Genomic DNA, 22,302 nt, shown 5'->3' with positions numbered 1-22,302 from the left:
CACAACAGGAACAGCTGTGTAAGACTTAAAACTGGGTGAGGAACAGCTAAACTCTGCCACTAAGGTGAGGTTGTGGAAGACTGTTTCATGTCATAGGTCATACAACTTGGTGAGCACAGCAACAAGACACAAGGAACAGTAATTATACTGCATCAGCAAGGTCTCTTTCAGGCAAAGATTTCAAAGCAGACTGGGGTTTTAGGATGTGTTGTTGAAGCTCTTTTGAAGAAGTAGAAAGAATCAGGCAACATTGAGGACTGCATACGCAGTGGTTGGCCAAAAAAATTTAAGGCAGCAGATGAAAGGCACAACATGCTTACTTACCTTTCGATATCAGAAGAAGCCCTGCAGTGCTATCAGCGCAGAGCTGGCGGAAACCAGTGGGACCCAGGTACACCCAGTTACGGTCTGGAGCTGTGTGGTCAGAAGTGGTCTTCATGTAAGAATTGCTACCAAAAAGCCGTACCTCTGATGTGGAAACAAAGTTAAGCAACTCAACTATGCATGAAAACATAGGAACTGGGGTGCAGAAAAATGGCAGCAAGTGCTCCGCTGAGTCAGAATTTGAAATATTCAGCTGTGGCAGGAAACCCAGTCATTAACTGAAACAGGAACAGCTGTGTAAGACTTAAAACAGCTAGACTCTGCCACTAAGGTGAGGTTGTAGAAGACTGTTTCTGTCATAGGTCATACAACTTGGTGGGTACAGCTGTGGCAAGTTTTCAGCTGTGGCAGGAAACAGTTTGTTCAGCAAAGAGCTAGAGAACTGTGCAATAAGTGTGTGCAGGTGACAGCGAAGCATGGTAGAAGTTTCTTGCGAGTTTGGGGTTGGAGATTTGGGCAGGAGCACTGGTATCCTCAATGTTAAGAAATACAGGTAGGTATTTATCTATCATTCCATGCTATGAGGGAGGCATGTGATTGGCCCCAAATTTAATTTGCAGCAGGACAATGACCGCAAACATACAGCCAATGTTATTAAGAACTATCTTCAGCATAAAGAACAAGGAGTCCTGGAAATGACGCTTTGGCCCCCACAAAGCTTTAATCTCAACATAAAGTCTGTCTGGGATTACATGAAGAGACCAAAGAATATGAGGCAGCCTACAGCTATAGAAGATTTGTGGTTAGTTTTCAAAGATGTTTGGAACAATCTACCTCCAGACTTCCTTCCAAAACGATGTAAAACGAAGAACCGTAAAAAGAAGACATTTCGGTCATAATATCGAACATCATTCCATTTTTTGTTTTATTCTAAAACTAGGAGTGCATTGACCGGTAGAGCACATTGTGGTATATTGTCTTAAACATCAGTGAGAAGAGAGCTATGATTCACCAAATTGCTGAGAGAGATCACAAGCCTAGGTTTCATTAGGTTTTGTACATAAGTGCCTGTGAGAGACCTATTTTTATAAGGTTGCTGAGGCAATTCACAGCAAACATGGGTAAAACAAAAAAAAAATATTTGATGAAATTATGTGCAATAAAAGCCCTTAAATGGGGGTGTAATTGATTGGTGCAATTGCATCTTTTTGATATATGTATAAATACAATATAACACACCAAATTAATCATTATACGTACAACTACTCCATTGTATGAAAACAAAATTGTCATCAGAAATATATTCAGAGAAAAAAAGCCTAGAAAAGCTAGTTGACTAATAAATACAGGTGTTATGGTAGAAAAGAAAGAAGAAAAAAACAAAAACGATGTACCTAGAAAAATTTGTGATTTTAAATTCAAAGGGTGGTCACACCAAATATTGATTTGATTTTTCTTCTGTTGATTTAGTTATTTGACAAAAATAAACTATTAGCACTTCTATGTCTGAAATTACAGGGGGATGGAACCTAAAACCCCCTTCCTTGCTCTGACCCAGTTAACTCCGCTTCTGCCAAGCCTCAGCTGCTTTCCTCATTCACATTGGTACAAGTGGCTGGGATCTGTGGTGCCAAATTTGATCAAGCACTGCAAACTGACCCATGTCTGCAGTAGTTCAGAAGCCAAGCTTCCAAATCACTAGGGAAGACAAACTACTGTCCACTAAAAAGGCAGTGAAGCAGAAATGGTCAAAAGGCAGCTTATCGTACCTGACAAATTTAGGGAACACTTACTGAAGATGGCACTCAATATTCCACTGGCAGGTCATTTGGGGAGCACAAGGCCAAGGCATGAGTGATGCATCTTGCATAACATGTATAGAAACAAAGCCAATTACCATTGGTCCTATGATATCTGCCAGTTTGATCACAAGGCAAGAAATGGTTGGGTGGGTAAGATGTCTGGCAGCACTGAAAATGTGGTTGTCCTCCTTTTGTCTATTTTCATATGCTTCTCTATCAGCCCACATTCTGGACTACAGAAAGCTAAATGCCATCACCAGTGCCGATGGCTACACCATGCCCCAGGTTAATGAGAGGTTGGATAACCTGGTGGCTGCCCACTAACTATAATTGGCCTGAATAAAGGATATTGGCAATTTCCCCCAGTACGTAAGGTTCAGGAAAAAGAGGAAGAAAAAAAAAAAAAAAAAGCCTTCACCACTCCATTTGTTATTTATGGCCCACCTTTCAGAGGGTCATAAATGACATGTTGGAAGGGCTATGAGAATTTGCAATGACTTACCTGGGGAACATTGCAGTGTTCAAACACTACCTGTCACAGGGCCTGGACAAACTATCAGCTGCTAATGTGACAATTAGACCCTTGACTGACAAGCTTGAAAGAGACACTGGTCAATGCTTCTGTAAAATAAGTTCTGGATTTCACCTGTCAGTTTCAAACCTATGCTTATGTCTATGGCTTAGACACAGTCCTGACACAAGTGAATCCAGCAGGGAAGGAAGGCACCACCCTCTACCAGAGCAGTCAGCTATGCCCCAGGGAGGTACCATGCACTATTATCACGAAGGAGTGCCTTGCAATCCTGTATGTGCTGCAGAAACTGCAACACAACCTGTATGGCTGCAGTTTATCAGTAACCACCAACCACAGTTCACCTAACTACTCTGTTGAAGCTTGATTCTCCAGTAATAAACTGAAAAGCTCTCCATAGATAATATATATCAGAAGGGGGCCTGGAAAGCTCCAAGGCCAGTGGGGCCCAGATATGGTTTTCCAAAAGCCAGAGATGTAGAAAACAACCTTGATTAAAGAGAAAAAATGTTGAAAGAAAAAAGGTGGCAAAAAAAACCAGACATGTTGATGCAGGAGGTTATCCTGAACTTGCCTACTTTTTGTTTATTTGCCAATGTTCAATCCTCTTCAAGGTTGCAGTATAACCCAAAAGGCTAAAACTTCCTGTGTCCTTCAATGGAAGAGAAAGAAAGACTTCTTCATGCTTTCTTAGTGCTGAAAAGGTGTGGTGGTAAGAGTGCTTTCACACCATCACCTTCTGAATGTTGGCATCCAAGGATGGCTCAGCGTTAAAGAGCAGCTTCTCAATTTGCTTTTTGCAGAGACGCTTTGTAACCAACATTTGAGCCACAGGATTCATGCCATGTGGACAGACCTTCTGGTGACCACACATGACAGCTGTCCTATGGAAGCAAAAAGCACTGATATTCAGAACTAATCTGATGGTTAGGGGAGCCATTGCAGGGCAAACGATGTAGGGGTTCATCTGTACTAGAGTCCACCCCATTATCCTTCCTCACCTGCCTCTACCTGTGTGGGGCTATGGCATACTGATGGTCAAAGAGGCCTATGAACCCAAAAAAAGGTAGTAGCCACTCAGCTGAGAGGATTGTCAGCCTAAGCCAGTACACCTGAGTGGCAGTCATCCCCAATAGACAATTCTCAATACCAAGATGCTGAGCACGGCAGGCTGATCGTACGGTGCTGTCAGGAATCTCCCGCACTGTAAGATTCAGGTACTGCAAGATACATGTATTGCAAAAATGGAAGATGCACACGATGATATCACTGAGCTGGACTGCCCCTTTGTCACGCCATCATTGCTGTATATCCCCTCAGTGTAAGCTTCCTAGATAATGATCCACTACACAAGGAACACTGATGGGGGAACTACCATATTACTCCACTAAACCACAGGGGCACTCGCCAGTCCATAGCTGCAGAACTAGCAAGCCCAATCTTCAACCATCATAGTGGGCACCCCCACCTGAAGAACCTTCAGGGACTTGATTCTCCTCCAGTGGGATCATTGCTCTGAACCTGTAGAGTTCAAGTGATATCACTGAGTACACCAGAGAGTTGTTGCCTGCACTATCCAGTGCTGATAGGCAGATATTGCTGGTTATCCCTGCTCTTGCGTGTGGAGCAACTCTGCAACAAAACGCACAGGCCCATGTAACAACAAATACAGTTAGGTCCATATATATATTTGGGCACAGGCATAATTTGTTTTTTTCAGGTATTTACCAAAACATATTCAAGCTATAGTTATATAATGGATATGGGTTGAAAGTGCACACTCTCAGGTTTAATTTGAGGGTATGTACATCCAAATTGGAGGAATGGTTTAGGAATTACAGCTCTTAAGAGTAGCCACCCCCTTTTTCAAGGGACCAAAAGTAATTGGACAATTGAATAAAAAGCTGTTTCATGGCCAGGTGTGGGCTACTCCTTTATTTCTTCATCAATTAAGCAGGTAAAAGGTCTGGAGTTGATTCTAAGTGTGATATTTGCATTTGGGATCTATTGCTGTGAACCCTACATCATGCGTTCAAAGGAGCTGTCTATGCAAGTGAAACAGGCCAATGTAAGGCTTCAAAAACAAAACAAATCCATCAGAGAGATAGCAGCAACATTAGGAGTAGCCAAATCAACAGTTTGGTACATTCTGAAGAAAGAAGAACGCACTGGTGAGCTCAGCAACATAACAAGGCATGGACGTCCATGAAAGACAACAGTGGTGGACGATCACAGGATCATGATGAATCTGGAGTTCTGGACTATCCACTGCAATGGCCTGAGGATCCCTGGCAAAAAACCGACTGAAAGTAGAGTTGCAACACTACTGGGTAAAACTAGGCATACGATACTGCTCAGTACTCAGTCTGTGGAACATGGGGGAAGGGAAAATATCATGTGCATACAGCCAGGTAGGAAGGACGCTGCACAAGAGACATCAAAATGCAGAAAAAGCACCAAAATTAAAATGCAAGAGGTTCTAGATGATCTTCTGCCACTACCTGCAACTGAATTGGCAGATGGTGGTTTTCAGTTAGCCCCTAAGCGATTAGAGTAAAAAAAAAAAACCCACACTTGGCTAAATCACCAATTTACTGCTGCTTTGCCCTCATCCCAGCCAGTTGAAAATTGTCAGTTGAGACAAACTAAACCCTCTTGTGGGCTCCTCAGGGACCGGGTCATGCTAGACAGTAGTGACCTAGCCCTGGACCTGTATAGCATTCAGCAAGCCAACTCAGCATGCTGTACATTGTGCCAAGGTGAGTGCCTAATGCAGGATTCAGTGCCCAGAGCAACATTATGGGCTGGACCTGCATTTTCTTCCCAGCGGTAGGTCCCTCCAAGGATCATCTAAAAGGTGTCAACCGAGCCGGAAAGCTGTCCACATAAGAAAACACAACTAGAAATCTTCATAGAATATTCTTAATGGAAGTGTCAGAAAGGAAATAGTGGTTTGCTTCTTCTAGAGCAGAGAATAGAGAAAAAACTTCTTGCATTTCAGAACACTAGCAAAAAAAGGAGGGTTGCTCAGAGTGGAAGGGGTTATATTAGGGCTATGCTTACAACATTGTTTGCCAGTGTCCAGCCATCTAAAGGCAGCAGCATATAACCCAAGGTCTAAGACCTGCGTCCTGTAAAGTACAATTAAGAAAATGGAATTTATAGTTTGCATTTTTAGAAATTAGGTTATCCTGGTTTGCAATATACCCAACATCTTCGTACACTTAATTATAATATTGCTTCACTCTTGTTGTGGTAACTGTTGGAAATTTGCACTAAAATTTGCACAGAAAATTTATTAGAGGTATTCTAGCCTTTGCCATATGAATAATAAACTTAACATTATGCCTTATACTTTATGTTTTAACAGTCTTTCCAACCCCACCCAGAGGAATATCCTATTTAAGTAAACACATCTGTGCGTTATAAAATGTTTTTATGCTTTGTGTTGAAATACAAAAAACACAAAGCTTAATGTGTTTTTTTTGTCATGTGGTTTGCATGACTTTCTCTCCCCTGGCCACCTGAGAAAAATAGACATGCGACTCAAAAGACACTTAAAAATGTGCAGTATGATTTGTGTGCTTCTATGGACTATAAAGGAAGGTACATTTTTCAAACCGTGCACTGAAGATGCTGCAAACAGAACTTTTCAAAAGGCACTTTACACTGTAAAAAACAGCAGTGCACAGATGTAAACAGTTAGATAGGATTTAAAGGGGACACTTTTCCATTCACTTTTGATGTGCTGGGAAGGTGCATTTTAGCACAGCAAAAGTACACAGGTGTGAACAAGGCCTTATACTTCTTGTTTTAGGCTATCCTCTTAAAACATAAAAGCATTTTTCTCTATCACCGCCATCACTCTTAGATGATATTTACCAGGACAGAAAATCTTCCCATTTGGGACACAAAGTAATAAAAACATTCCCCGCTTTTTCCAAAATTTCAACGTAATATCTGAATGCGGTCTTACAAATAAAGCAGGATTTAAAAAAAAAAAAAAAAAAAAAAAAAAAAAAAAAAAACAAGGAGCACCACCTAATCAATCTCCACAGCATTGCAAAAGACACAGTATTTTAAATCAAGGAGTTTAATCAATTCACATATGACTGAGGGAAAGTGAAGGCTGGTAGCCTCACACCCCTGCGCCCTAGAAAACACAGATTCTGCTCCTCGGTGTTAGGTCCCACATGTACACACAAAGTGCCCATTCCCTCCCTCATACATATTTTGCACATGATTTACTCTGCTTTGCAAAGATTTCCATATGCCCTATGCAGAATAGCAGGGTGCAGTAACCTTACTGCAATGTATCCAAGTCCTGTCATTTCTATACCAGTGACCTATGGGATTGATGCACATCAGGGATGAGTGAATAGTGGAGAACCCAAAATGGAATAGGGACCTTGTCACCCAGATCCTGAAGTGCCTTATTGCACTGTAAGACTTTTCGCAACGTCCCAGAACCTTTTTTGCGCTACAGTGTGGTGCAAGGCCCCTTCCAGCAATATAGTTAATATTAATTTAAAAAAAAAAAAAAAAAAAAAAAGGGGAGGGGGTCAAAGCCTCAATTATTTGTCCTGTCTGATCCTGCGTATATCCTGCCGCAATGGATCCTGGAACATAGAAGCTGAATAAGCCACGGAGTCCAGAAATGGGGTGGGAAAGAAAAAATAAAAAACAAAACAAAACAAAACAAAAAAAAAAAAAAAAAAAAAAAAAACAGGCTACTGGTGACAAGGCGGAACAATGTCTCTATAGAGAGGGTTTGGCCCTGCATCTCTGTGGGTTGTTCATGATTCCCACTGAGGGGAGGGTCCTATCAAGGTCTGTCCAATTCATCACCACTGGAGGAAGAGTTTGCTGGCATCATAGGGTCATCAAGCAGAGAGAAGTGTTGCTGTTGGGGCTCATAACCCGATAAATCATCACCAAAAGTAGGTCCTTGAATTCTGCTTGCAGAAGTTGCGTGCAAAGGGTGGTAACGAGGTATTGCCAGGCCAGCAAGTCCAGACTGATGCAGCATTCCCTCTCCTGCTGCTCCATATATGGCCCGCAGAGGATTAGCACTGGGCTCTGGCTTAGGGTCCCGGGAGAAGGAATGAGAAGTGTCACCAGCACCATGCAGTGCAGATGGCAAAATTAGCTTGGAGGGAGGACGTTTCTTTCTCTTCTTAGCTGCTGTGGGCAGGTGTGGAGCATCAAATGTGTTCTCTGTGAGTGAAGACTGAAAAGATAAAAAAAAAAAAAAGTATAATTATTATTTATTTCAGGTACTTATATAGCGCAGTCAATTTACGCAGCGCTTTACACATATATATATTGTACATTCACATCAGTCCCTAACCCTCAAGGGGTGTACAATCTAAGGTCCCTAACTTACATTCATACATACACATATTAGGGCCAATTTAGACAGGATCCAATTAACCTACCAGCATGTCTTTGGAGTGTGGGAGGAAACCGGAGTACCCAGAGGAAACCTACGCAGGCACAGGGAGAACATGCAAACTCCAGGCAGGTGGTGCCGTGGCTGGGATTCGAACCAACGACCCTACTACTGCCAGACGGAAGTGCTAACCATTTAGCCACTGTGCTGGCCCATTAATAAAATATCATTGTAAATGTACAACATTTACATAACTTAGAAAACCCCAATATCAGGAAGGTAAAAATCATGCCTTTACTCTTTGAAAGGATAGAGACAAAGCAGAACGATTACTAAATAAAATGATCAAAAGGGCCATATATTCTAAAATTTCTTAAACTGGAACTTTAAAAAATACTGCCTGTCCGACCATTATTTTTCCTAATGACCTACCTGCCTGTCCAACCCTGTACTGTGAGCCGCGCAGGCACAGTTCACTGTACAAATTCAGCAATGCAGTGACATCATCCCCATCCAGCCAATGATAGCAGCTGGTGTTGGGGATCCGGAAGCCCAAAGATGTCAGTGGCCAGGCGGGGAGCTCCGGGACAGGGCATCGCCAGATTGAAGGGTGAGTATAGTTCCACTTTAATGTGAATGCCTAAATTGTACCACTATTATATACCAACCAAACTGCTTACCTTTTTTCCATTGTGATGGTGCGATGTCTGCATAGTGCCCATAATACCAAGTGCTACTGAAGAGGATTTGGATTTTTTACTCTTATGTTTCTTGCGTTTCCTCCGGTCTTCCATGTACTGTGGATAGTTAATACAAAAGCAGAACTTATTTTTGAGATAACATCTGTTTTAGATTGTTCTATTTGCACTTCTAGTATATCAAGACAAATCTATCAAAAGCCATATGTGGTTTTAACAGCAAAAAATTTTTCACAATATTTGATACTGATAGTTTGTCAATATGAGAAAGTACACAAAGCCAGAATAATCAACATTACCCAATATCTGCTAATACAGTATATATCTCGCAGCATTCTGCCCTGTTTGACGTTTTTATGTTCAGGTATCAAATTATTTCTGACCAAACCAAATTTTGACATTTTGGTATTCATTTAACTTTATATTAAAAAAAAATACACCCCCAAAAAATACACACACATTTTATGAACATATAGGCCTTTTATTTAATAATGTGTTTTAAAAATACCCTGAATGTATTATACACAGTGAAATTTACAAAATACAAAAAAATTTATTCTAGATTGTTTAAGGTTTAAATTATTGCGTATAATTATTCTTATTCCAAATATTTTCAATAAATTACTTTCTCCTGTTTACCCTGAACACAGGGACCCCAAATAGGTCTAGCTGTTGATACATACATCAACGTATTGACTGTATGATCAACAGATGTGTATTTTTAGATTTCTTGATAGTAGACATTTTCTAGTACAATGACTAATTCTCAGATAATTAAAGTAATCGTAAGAACCCAGATTTTTGTACTCGGCATAAAATCATTTTCTTGGAGTCCGCTGAGGGATAAAGGATATCATACAGTATATGATCGGGTTATGCTGCCACCTACAGGAGGACTGGACACTTGCAAACAAATTCTGAAAGCCAGCCCAGGATAACTCCTCCTAATCCCACCATGCTTCATTTGTTCACAGCAGTACCAAGAACATGGCAATTACAAAAACCCTATTTTCCTTTCACTTCCATTGAGGGACACAGGTAGAGGTATACTGTCGTGACAAGTCTATAAGCAATCCATATGGGGGTGGACAACAGTACACAACTTCTAACAGGCACAACATTAACAAAAACAGGGAACTGTGAGCAGATCAAGAGCATCCTGAGGAACAACACCCAAAGCTGGTCCCAGATGAGACTGAACCTACCACCTTTTAGGACTGGTTTAAGACTCAAGCATGACGCTTGAGGACAAGAAAATACTCACAACTAAAAAGAGAAACAATATAACCATGAGAGGGCATCTGATTTCTGGAAACTGGACTACCTGATCCAACGAGGTAGGGTAGAATTAAAAAACAAAAAAAAACAATTTCCCAATAGTGAAGAACTCACATCCTAAAGTGTTGTCAGGGGAAACTGAGAACAATGTCCTACTAAGGGGGAAACCAGATATGCCTTGGATTAGAGAAGACTAAGCTTCAACTCACCTGATCCCATAGGTCTAAAAGAGAAAAAGGGGGTATTGTTTGGAAGGGCTGCCAGGGTTCTCACCAAGCAAGAACTACCCAGGAAAGAACACCAAGAATAACCTGGGCCAGAAGTATTTCCAGAACTATCTCCTGGGGCAAATCCTAAGGAAAACATTAATGAAAATATCCTGCATCCCCCAAATTTAGCAGGGTACCAGAATAAAGAGGCTCCTGACTTCCCAATCCCAATGCTAAATCAAAGTTTGTGGCGTAACCCTCAGGAATATGGGTAAATACAAAACATGAAAAAAATCGCCAGAAAAGCATTGAGGTGATGAATGATTTCCAGTTTCCTAATGAAACAAGATCCAGCTGAAACTTGGAGACATTTGAAACCTCAAGAAGACCATGTCCACTGGAGACCATGGTGACTGTTTTCTCCACTGGGGGTGTCCTAAGTGTCATATAATAGGGATGTAATGAGAAGGGGTGAGGCCACATACTGCAACATTACAAAACAAGCAAAATTTCTCTTGGGGAGAGGACAGTGGCCAGGTTAGGATACAGATCCTGAAAATGAACTGACAGAATAGCTAGAACAAGGGTCTATAGGCCCACAAGAAAGCAACGTCAGTTTGCCTTCCTGTGTCATCGCACAGATTGGTCAGATTGTAGAGAGCTGAAGAAAGCTCTGTTGACAAGTGATCAGTCTTTAAGCCTAAAGGGCAAATGACCCAACAGCCTGCAAGGATTAAAAAAGTCCCTCCACTTAGAAAAGTCAGGGAGCACCATCATGCCAAAAGTTTCCTTTAGAGAAGAACAGGTTTTTTTTTTACTCTCAACCTTGAGAGTGGGCAAAGAACCAGGGTTAGGGGACCCAGTCGTGTCCACTCAAGAAGTGGGTAAAAGTGAGGAAAGAGAATTAGACACTTCTTTAGACCTCTTACACTGTGGCAGGTGAACACTCTGTCCTCCAGTGACATCCTTGATGTTTATGTCAGGGGTAGTTCTTAAGAGAAGTCCTCCTTTTAAGAACAAACTGGTTAAGCAGTCCTTGGACACAGTGTTTATCCGCATCCTAGCACTTTTAACCAGAGGGTTTTGTGCATTTGTAAAGACAACAGACACAAACAAGAGACAAGCCAAGATGACTCCAGCAAGCCATCACAGCTGAAGCGCAGAGCTTCAGACAGATGTTTCATGCACTTAAACAGGAAGGGATCGACTGCTGTGGTGGCGATATCCCTTTTGAGAGATTTGGACCATTCTTTCACAGTTTGGCAACTTAAGTTCACAGCCAGAATAGGGGGAAGGGCAAGGCCTGTCATACAGATCCCCAGTCCTCACAACTGTAGGTAATCTGATTGAGAAGAGAAAGGATTTCTCTGTTCTATCTATAATCAAAAGAATTGTTAAATCATGGTGATAATTTGATTTCACTTGCCAAGTAACCCATGGTGAACTTGGAAGGAGGACTTTATAGTGGAGGTATGGTAGCCTGTATCATGAAAAACTTCACTCAGGCTCTATGTTGCACATCTACCAATGGAATTCAAAAGTGACAAGTAGGCGCTGGTTCACACATAGTGCAGCGAGCATTTTCCTCTGCTGGATGAGTATCAGTCACTGCTGTCTTCTACACTCACCAGCCACTTTATTAGGTACACCTGTTCAATTGTTTAACACAAATTTCTAATCAGCCAATCGCATAGCAGCAACTCAATGCATTTAGGCATCTAGACATGGCGAATACGATTTACTGAAGTTCAAACCAAGCATCAGAATGAGAAATAGAACAGAAGCAGCTTACTTATCCACTCCTACTCCCCAAACCATTCGCTCCTGGAAAGATGCTCAAATGGTTTACAAGCAACAATTGTATACCAAGGCAGAGAACAAGTAATTTTATATGAAATGTCAATACTTTGCTGACAAGGAAAACTCTGGCCACTTGCTGGCAGTTATTGCTATGTCTCAATCCCCGCCTAGTTATATCACCTCCATTACTACTGCCTCTTGGGTACTTACACAAGATCCAAGAGGAATTATAGGAGCATTTCACTCCTTTTATAAAGATTTATACTGTAGCAAGGTGCAATATGCACCACATGTGTTATCTGATTTTCTGGACGCCCTTGAGCTCCCTTGTCTAATTGCATCTGATAGGAAGCTCTTAAAATTCCCCCATAACATTGGAAGAATTGGCAAAGCGGTAGCGGAGACTCATAATAAGGCCCCGGGTTTGGACAGCCTTCCTTCCGAAATATATACAAATTTTGGAGACATACTAGAGGTACTAAGTTCAGCCTCTAACCTTCACTATCTTCCGGAGTCTGTGAATATGGCTGGCATTATTGTGCTTCCGAATCCTGAGGTATGGTTATGCAACGTTTGATTCACACTGACCAGTCGGACTTAATACCCACCAGATCCACAGCCATTAATATCCACAGGCTATTCCTAAACAAACAGTTACCCTCTGATAATGTGGGTAACAGGGCCATCCTAGCACTGGACATGGGAAGCATTCTATAATGTTGAGTGGCCCTATCTGTGTGAAGTAATGGGGCGCTTTAGCCTAGGACACCGCTTTATTAGATGGGTACAATTAGTGTATTCTTCCCTGAAAGCCATGTTGGTTAATGGATCACACTCAGATTCCTTTCCCCTTTGTAGGGGGACTCGTTAGGGTTGCCCCCTCTCTCCCCTTCCATTTGCCCTGGCGATAGAGCCGCTGGCAGCTTCTATATGGCAACAGATCATAGGCAACTTTAGAAGGGGAAATATGGAAGATAAATTAGTTCTCTATGCTGATGATGCTTTGCTCTTTTTTGGGGGATACGGATGGGTCCCTTTCTTCTCTTGTGACTACTATTTCTACCTTTGGTTCCTTTTCGGGATTCGTAATTACTTCTCCCCATAGATGGCCAACAGGCGTCACTCCCTCCAGGTGCTCAACAGATAAAAATTGTACCGGCATTTAAGTATTTAGGAGTCTGGTTTCATCCTAGGGTACAAGTTTATCCACAACACAACTTGCAACCGTTATTAGAGAAATTCAAATCTAAAAGCAAGGTGTGGTGTAAACTCCCACTATCTGTTGTGGGTCGCACGAACATCATTAAAATGGTTGGGCTCCTCAGTTACTGTATTTTACATACTTCCCTATTGTGGGTGACACAAAAATGGTTTAAACAAATTGATTCTCTTTACTGAAACTTGATTTGGAAGGGAAAACTACCTTGAATCTGCTTATCCATACTACAGCTGCCTAAGGTCGGCGGAGGATTGTCAGTCTCATCTGCAAAACTGTACTTTTTAGCAGCAAAACTGCAGAATGTCTCTGGGTGGGGCGTTCATAATGAGAAGTATTCCAATCAAAATATGGGGTGTTTGGAGCTGTCCACAATAATTTGCACTGATACTCATGGCTAAGGTTTGGGATGAGATGAGGCATCTCATGAGATGATGGAATATCGAGATATCGCCCCATTTGGGAGGGAGGAAGATTGGATGAGTTGGGCAAACTGCAGGAATTTGCAGGATGGTCCTCTAGAGGTGTTTGTTATATACACCAGATAGACAATGATAATCAGCTAAAATCCTATAAAGATTTACCGGAGGAATTTAATATCCCCACTTGTAGGTTTTTTCAATATCTTCAGATACGTCATGCGCTAACTGTTCAAGGCAAGGCGACAGTCCTTACACGGATTCAGACCTCACTCATTGATCAAATAGCTTCTACTTCTAATAAAAAAGGCCTTCTCTCCTCATTATATCAATTTAATCTGTGTGGCCTCCAGGTTACCTTACGGATGCCAGGTAGACATGGATGGTCTTTAGATATTTCTACATTAGATGGAAAGCTTTGGAATTCAATTTTAGAACAGATTTCCCTAGTATCTCTCTCCCAAGCAGCGACTGCCACAACTCTTCCTTATACATAGAGCTTCTAGAACACCTTACAAGTTGTTTAAATGGCATCGTAGAGGGACCCCAGCTGACCATCTACATATGTCTTGAAAATGCCTCAAACTAGTACGATACTGGAGTATTGTTCTTCGTACCATCAACCGGTTCTTTCATGTGATATTACCCAATGACATGTATACTAGGGTTCCAGGCTTGCATCTGCACCCCCTACATTTGAAGAGTGGAGGATGAATGTTAATTCTACCTTGTAGAAAGAGAAACAAATGAGACAGGGGGAATCCCTTTAAATTCAATAAGCTTTGGGACCCTTGGCTTCAAACTACAGGTTTACCCCCATAGCTTTTGTATCCTTGAGTATTCTACAATATTAGCCGTTCTTTGTTCTTGGTCCCTGCTTGGAGATATGTGGGTACTAAAACATGAGAATTATAGTACACAGATATTGGTAGAGAGGCCCGAAATAACGTGTGCATAATTTTGGCACCTTACTCTTGGGCATGGTACGATGTGGGTTACTAAACTGTGTTTCATTGGGTTATGGCAAAACTATTTGTAAATTACGCCTCACTGTAGGAATAAGCAATTTAAGTTAGAAGGGTAATACGGGTTATAATATGTTCTATTGCTACACGATAGAGATGCTATAGAATACTGTTTTAATATCACTTCTAGCATAGACTATACTACATTTATGTGTATAAAGGGTAATAATGTATGTGCCCATGTGCAGTGAAATGCAGCCTGAAGGTGCGGTGCAGTGAGCTGCGATAAAATACAGACATGTTGAGTACAATAGACTGCACTGATGTGCAGAGACATGAATGAAGTGTTACACTATACACTTCAAAAAAGAAAGAAAGAAAAAAGGAAACTGCAGTGAGCTAAAATGCACATCACCTCCTAAGGTGCCACTCTGCAACCCAAAATGGACAACTGCTGCACACTGAAAGGGAATTCTTAGCGTGCAGGCAGTGTGAATGAGCCCTCAAAGGAGGATGGTTGTTGAGAATTTCTTTGGAACCTCTTTGTGCTCTTATTGTGAATTTTTTTGTTTTGGCTTTTACAAACACATTTGTCATGCAGATTTCTGCAGGGCTTGTGTGTTTTCTTTAAAACAAAATAAAGACAAAGAACATAATTTAAGCATATCTAAACCCAAGAGAAAACTTGATAGTATTGGAGCTTACCTGTCCTCAAATGTGGTGACTACCCACCGTTTTCTTTATCTTAACCTGGTAATCATGCCTATAATTCAGTTCCTGTCAAGTTCGACAACTGTACTGAACAGCGTTTTTGTGACCCTAGGACAGGGAGTTTGTTAGGACTATATAACACCTCACACAATTTATGCCAGTGGAAGGTGTTTTGAAGCCCATGGAGATCATAGGGAATAATGCTAATAAAAAGTTCATAGGTGGGAAGTACATGACGTTATCAGCTCACAAGAGTTATGAATGGACAGTCTACGTACACTTTAACCACTTGAGCTGCAAAAAGTTTTACTCCCTTCATAACCAGAGCATTATTTGCTATCCATGCACTGCAACACTGTGTGAAAACGATATAAATTTCATTTGGGTACAAATAGAGCTTTCTTTTTGGTGCTATTTGATCACAACTGGGTTCTTTATTTTTTTTATTATAAAAATTAAAAGTGAATTAAATATTTGGAAATATATATATATATATATATCTATATATCTATATATATATATAGATATAGATATATATATATATATATATATATATATATATATATATATATATATATATATATAGATATATATATATAGATATATATATATATATATATATAGATATATATATATATATAGATATATATATATATATATAGATATATAGATATATATATTTCTATTTTCTTTGATAAAACATATCCAATAAAAAAAATATCAAAAAATCTATTTCTTCATAAATTTAGGTCAATATATTCTGCTACATGCCTTTGGTAAAACTAAAAAAAAAAACCAAATAAGTGTATATTAACTGCATATACAGGTGAAACTCAAAAAATTACAATATCGTGCAAAAGTTCATTTATTTCAGTAATGCAACTTAAAAGGTGAAACTAATATATGAGATAGACTCATTACATGCAAAGCAAGATAGTTCAAGCTGTGATTTGTCATAATTGTGATGATTATGGCTTACAGCTCATGAACACCCTCCATAAGGAGGGAAAGCCTTAAAAGGTAATTGCAAAGTTGGATGTTCCCAAAGTGCTGTATCAAAGCACATTAATAGAAAGTTATGTGGAAGGGAAAAGTGTGGAAGAAAAAAGTTGCACAAGCAGCAGGGATGACCGCAGCCTGGAGAAGATTGTCAGAAAAAGGCCATTCAAAAGTGTTGGGGACTTTCACAAGGAGTGGACTGAGGCTGGAGTCAGTGCATCAAGAGCCAACACACACACACACACACACACACACACACACACACACACGGATCCTGGACATGGTCTTCAAATGTCCTATTCCTCTTGTCAAGTCGCTCCTGAACAACAAAGTCAGAAGCGTCTTACCTGGGCTAAAGAAAAACAGACCTGGTTTGTTGCTCAGTGGTCCAAAGTCCTCTTTTCTGATGAGAGCAACTTTTGCATCTCATTTGGAAACCAAGGACCCAGAGTATGGAGGAAGAATGGAAAGGCACACACTGCAAGATGCTTGAAGTCCAGTGTGAAGTTTCTACAGTCTGAGTTGATTTGGGGAGCCATGTCATCTGCTGGTGTTGGTCCACTGTGCCGTCTACCAGGAGATTTTGGAGCACTTCATGCTTCCTTCCGCAGACAAGCTTTATGGGGATGCTGACTTCATTTTCCAGCAGGACTTGGCACCTGCCCACACTGCCAAAAGCACCAAAACCTGGTTCAATGACCATGGGATTACTGTGCTTGATTGGCTAGCAAACTCGCCTGAGCTGAACCCCATAGAGAATCTATGGGGCATTGCCAAGAGAAAGATGAGAGATATGAGACCGAACAATGCAGAAGAGCTGAAGGCCGCTATTGAAGCATCCTGGTCTTCCATAACACCTCAGCAGTGCCACAGGCTGATAGCTTCCATGACACGCTGCATTGAGGCAGTAATAGCTGCAAAAGGGGCCCAAACCAAGTACTGAGTACATATGCATGCTTATACTTTTCAGAGGTCCGATATTGTTCTATGTACAATCCTTGTTTTATTGATTGTATGTAATATTTCTAATTTTCTGAGATTGTGGATTTGGGGTTTTCATGAGCTGTAAGCCATAATCATCACAATTATGACAAATCACGGCTTGAACTATCTTGCTTTCCATGTAATGAGTCTATCTCATATTAGTTTCACCTTTTAAGTTGCATTAATGAAATAAACTTTTGCATGAAATTCTAATTTTTCGAGTTTCATCTGTATATTACATACACATATACACACGATTTTGCATTTCCGGGTTGGGGGCACACAAGCCGCGCACATGCCCTACCCGTGCCGCCATTTGCGGCTGTCAATCACTGGGTCCCGGTCGGACATGTTTAAATAACAAAAAGCTAAAAAATACTGTTTTTTTTCCTCAAAATTGTAGGTTTTTTTTTTTTCTATTTTTAATAGCACAAAAAATTAAAACTGCACAGGCGATCAAATACCACCGAAAGAAAGCGGAATTAGTGGGGAAAAAAGGTCGTAAATTTAATTTGGGTGCAGCATTGCATGACTGCGCAATTGTCAATTAAAGTAACGCAGCGCCCTAACACAAAAAATGGCCTGGTCAGGAAGGGGAGTAAATCCACAGGAGGGAAAGTGGTTAACTGGTTTGTGCAAACATTATAGCGTCTGCAAACTATGGTATATATACTGGAATTTCCACAGCTATGCTGCTATAGATGCTATACTGGCAATGTAACATGTGAATCGTGCAACATGTTCCCTTTGTCCTTGCACATCAGAACTGCAATACATTCTGGTATATTTTGATACAAGCACAGTTTTCATTTTCACATACCGCTATAAATCGTGGATCCACAATAAAGTCAGGATGCCTGTGTAACCACTCATGTAGTTGGCAGCGCTTGGGGGCTTCCTCCCCAAGTAGCACAGTGCCATCCCTCTGATTCACAACTGGAATTCGAGCGTCCATATCCAATTCCATCTGAGAAAGACAAAACCATTAGTGAATATATAATTTAGTGCATAAAAAAAGAAACTACTCCACTTCGTACTCTTTTTCAATCTGTCCTTGGATTTTGACACTCTACTACTCTAATCTCTTTTTTGTTTTTAGAGAAAAGCGCATTCACCTGCAAGTCCCCCACTGTATTTCCACTGTCTGTACTGGTTTTATCTTGGTTCAATAAAGTGGACTGTTTGGAGTGCAGCCAATTGGACCGCCTTTGTTCTCATCTATGCAGCACATGAGCTGGGCTAGCACCTACAGGAGTTGCGCTTGGAGATTGGGAGTCTCTCTACCTTGAGCAGTGATAAACATATATTTGTGAATGTCCGGATTCATGTACGCTGGCTCGGTGAGTGATTTTTTTCCGTGACCAAGTGTATATGAACTGTGTTTATTGCACATACTCCGGTTCCACGATTTGATGTTATGATGACCACCAACAGCAGTGATGTTACAGTGGGGGAAAGATATAGCCATACACTCAGAGCTATAATGGCAGATCCTTTAAGATCTAGTACCGAATGTGTATTACAGTCTACAGCTGATGAAAATATGGGGACTCTAAAGTTTTTGTTTCATAAACTAAAGCGATGCATGATTAAGGAGATGAAATACTATTGGGATAAAAGTACCTTGATTGAATATTTAGCAGTGGATCGGATTCCTCGCAGACGCCACATAAGAAAAAATTCCCTACTTTTGAACTGGCCACAGATGAATTGAAAAAGAAATGGACTGACACACTGTCTGCAGCCTTACATGAGTAGATGCAAATCATTGTGGAATCTAAAACATAGGAACTCAATAGAGCAAAACGATGAAATTGTGGTAATACAAAAAGGAGATAACACCATTTAGGAGTTACCTGATGTTTAAAAGTCTGGATAATAAATTGAGAGGTTGGACAAAATGGAAAAAAGGAGGTGACCGCTAATAAGCAGAAACTGCTTTAGGATAAGTTTGATTATGAGTCCTGTGAGGTGTATGTATGGAAGAGATCTCAACATCCAAGAATCAATAATAAAAAGAAGGGAAACGCTGTTGGTATGATCAGGAGAGTTCATTTTTCCGAGTCTGAGAATGATAATTTGGATAAAACTTTAGCAGCGTCGGGGGTGGATTCCTCTTTAGAGGTGGATGAAAGTGCCACACCTGGTTCTAGCCATTTAAATGATATGGAAGTGAGCAAAAAGAAAAAGCACAAAGAAGAACAAAAAAAAAGAAAAAAACGCAGGAAAACCCAAGGGGGGTGGGGGGCGAAGAAAAAAAAAAGAAAGTGGAGGTCTGGACTGCTACTCATTGAGGAAACAGACGTCAAAACAATAGGTAACATTTTGAAATTGTCCAAAAGGACTTTGTTCTGTGATGATATATATCTTTCCTGTCTAAGGGTCTCAATTTTTGCCCTACACGTCATTTATTTATTTCAGGTACTTGTATAGCGCTGTCAATTTACGCAGCGCTTTACATATATATTGTACATTCACATCAGTCCCTGCCCCCAAGGGGCGTACAATCTAAGGTCCCTAACTTACATTCATACATACATATACTAGGGCCAATTAACCTACCAGCATGTCTTTGGAGTGTGGGAGGAAACTGGAGTACCCGGAGGAAACCCACACAGGCACATGGAGAACATGCAAACTCCAGGCAGGTGGTGCCGTGGCAGGGATTCAAACCAACAACCCTAGTACTGCCAGGCGGAAGTGCTAACCATTTAGCCACTGTGCTGCCCATATTCAATCTTTTTTGATACTATTTTAGATTTGAATAGGTTTGCCCGCTCTTTGACCCTGCGTAAACACTTTTTTGGTGAGAGCATAAATGGAGAGAACATTGAAAGGAATTTTGTACAAGAGGTCTAAACAAATAACTTTTTGGACCAATGTATTATCTGTGATTTGGCAGATTTAGCTATGGAATCTCGTCTTGAGGAGGATGAACAGGGATCTTTGGTCCCTGTCTCTAAGATATAGGTCAGATTTTTATCCCATTCATGCTAGGGGCAAGGAAATGGATCGCTTTAAAAAAAAAAAAATGGTTGAGCAAAAGTTAACCAGATTGGCCATGCATACCACATCTGGTGTTGCTGCCCCGATGGACAATCTTAGCCCCATTGAGAAACATTCTCTTAGGATACTAAGTGAGGATGATTCTCGTTATTAAAAATTCAGATAAAAGGGGCTTGGTTGTTGTCCAGGACGCCGACACAAAGACGTGAGGCTCTTAGACAGCTGTCAGATGAGACTACTTACCTTAAACGGAGAAGGGATCCTACCAAAGAGTATAAATGTGTTCTCACTTCACTGATCCAGAAGGGTGTTCGATTGGGTGTTCTATCCTAATGTGAAAAGTGCAGCACTGGTTCCAGAGTCTCCTGTTGTCCTGATATTTTACCATCTACCCAAGACACATAAGGGGTTGGACCCCTTAACGGGTAGACCCATTGTAGTCGGTATTGGGTCCCTGAAGGGTTGGACAAAGGTTGAATTTCCAAATACAACCTATAGTGGTGGGACTCCACAGCTACCTTCGTGATACCAACCATTTGTTGAACCTGTGTTGGGAGGTTAAATGGAGGGATGGAGATAGTGGGTCACATGTGATGTGGCGAACCTATATTCATCCATACCCCATACTTTGGGACTTAGGGCTGTTTCCTTCTTTATAGGTTTGAGTGGACTATATTCCCGCATGCAGAGGAAATTCATTTTGGAATGTCTTGAATACCTATTATCACACAACTACTTTTCTTTTGATAGTGTTATTTTTTACCTCCAACGATGTGGGGAGGCGTTGGATGCCAGGTTTTCGCCCTCTCTCACAAACCTCTACATGGGTTGGTGGGAGAGGGTGAAGATATTTGGACCTAACAACGCATTCCGTCCCATCCCTACATCCAATTTTTTAGGTGCTACATAGATGATTTGATCTTCTTTTGTTCCGGAGAGTTTGGGGATTTGGAAGTTTTTTTATTGTATCTCAACGACAATGAACTTAACCTCAGCTTCACTAGACAGATGAGCGATCACAGCATTAATTTCTTGGAAGTCACATTGAGGGGTTGTGAGGGTGCAATTGTCACCAGTTTGTATAGGAAACCCTTATCAGGCAATAAAATTTTAAGAGCTGACTCAGGACATCACAAACACACAATTAGAGGGATTTCTGTGGGACAGTTCCTACGATTGCGTAGGATTTATAAGGATGAAGATTTCAACAGAGAGATGACACACATGGGGGATTGCTTTTTAGAGAGGTTATTCGGTGCCCGTGATAGATTGTGCTGTGGGTATAGCTAACAATACTGACATGAACAACTTATTAATAACAAAAGGAGAGGAGAGGTGTAGTTCAAGGCAGGGACCACCAGTTTTCTCCACGGCTTTCAGCCTAGAGTTTGGGAGGATTAAAAGGATCATTGAGCGCCATCTTCAAATACTTCTGTGATGACATATTTGCACAAATCTTGTCCCACGGTACTAAAATGGTTTCCTGACGTACACCAACTTTGGGCGATATTCTGTCTCTAGCTCTCCTCTAGAAAAACTCAGAGAACATGGCTGAGTTTTAAGGACAACTATAGGTGTGGTATAGATGGCTGTCCCTGTTGATCTTGTATTAAGAAAGAGGAGGAATTTAGATCCACAGTTAGTGGCAAGGTTTACAGGATCAAGAACTTTATTAACTGTAATACAAAGCATCTAATATATTTGATCACCTGTAGAAGTTGTCAAGTACAATCCGTTGGTAGGATGACTAGGAGGCTACAAGATCGCTTCCATGATCATGTTTATGACATACAAAAGAATCACTCTACCAATGTCTCTAATCATTTTAACCGTGCTCATGGAGGTGACCTTAGTGCTTTGAGCATACAGGGCATTTAGAGGGTGGACAGGTCTCCTAGGGGTGGAGATGGCTTTAGATTGCTGTGCAAATGTGAAGTCTTTTGGATTTTTATTTACCGTATTTTTCG

At 40.9% G+C, this 22,302-nt stretch overlaps 1 protein-coding gene across 4 annotated transcripts in view; it reads right to left on the bottom strand.

The window, feature by feature from the left end:
• Nucleotides 1-6,735: 6,735 nt before the first annotated feature.
• The window catches only part of CHD8 (chromodomain helicase DNA binding protein 8), a 133,984-nt gene continuing 118,417 nt past the window's right edge, over nucleotides 6,736-22,302 (bottom strand). For all 4 annotated transcript variants that reach the window (XM_089687042.1, XM_089687046.1, XM_089687044.1 and 1 more), the window contains exons 36-38: nucleotides 18,150-18,296; nucleotides 8,731-8,847; nucleotides 6,736-7,888 (exon numbers count right to left, since the gene is read on the bottom strand). In XM_089687042.1, the coding sequence (XP_089543168.1) occupies nucleotides 7,484-7,888; nucleotides 8,731-8,847; nucleotides 18,150-18,296 (669 nt within the window). In that variant the 3' untranslated portion in view covers nucleotides 6,736-7,483. The remainder of the gene's footprint in view (nucleotides 7,889-8,730; nucleotides 8,848-18,149; nucleotides 18,297-22,302) is intronic.

The sequence above is a fragment of the Staurois parvus genome, unplaced genomic scaffold, assembly GCF_062004578.1.
Source record: "Staurois parvus isolate SC_StPar_1 unplaced genomic scaffold, SC_StPar_1.0 ptg000415l, whole genome shotgun sequence".
In the NCBI taxonomy this organism is placed as follows: domain Eukaryota; kingdom Metazoa; phylum Chordata; class Amphibia; order Anura; family Ranidae; genus Staurois; species Staurois parvus.
Note: the sequence above shows the minus strand (reverse complement) of the source record. Positions and strands in the feature narration are given on the sequence as shown.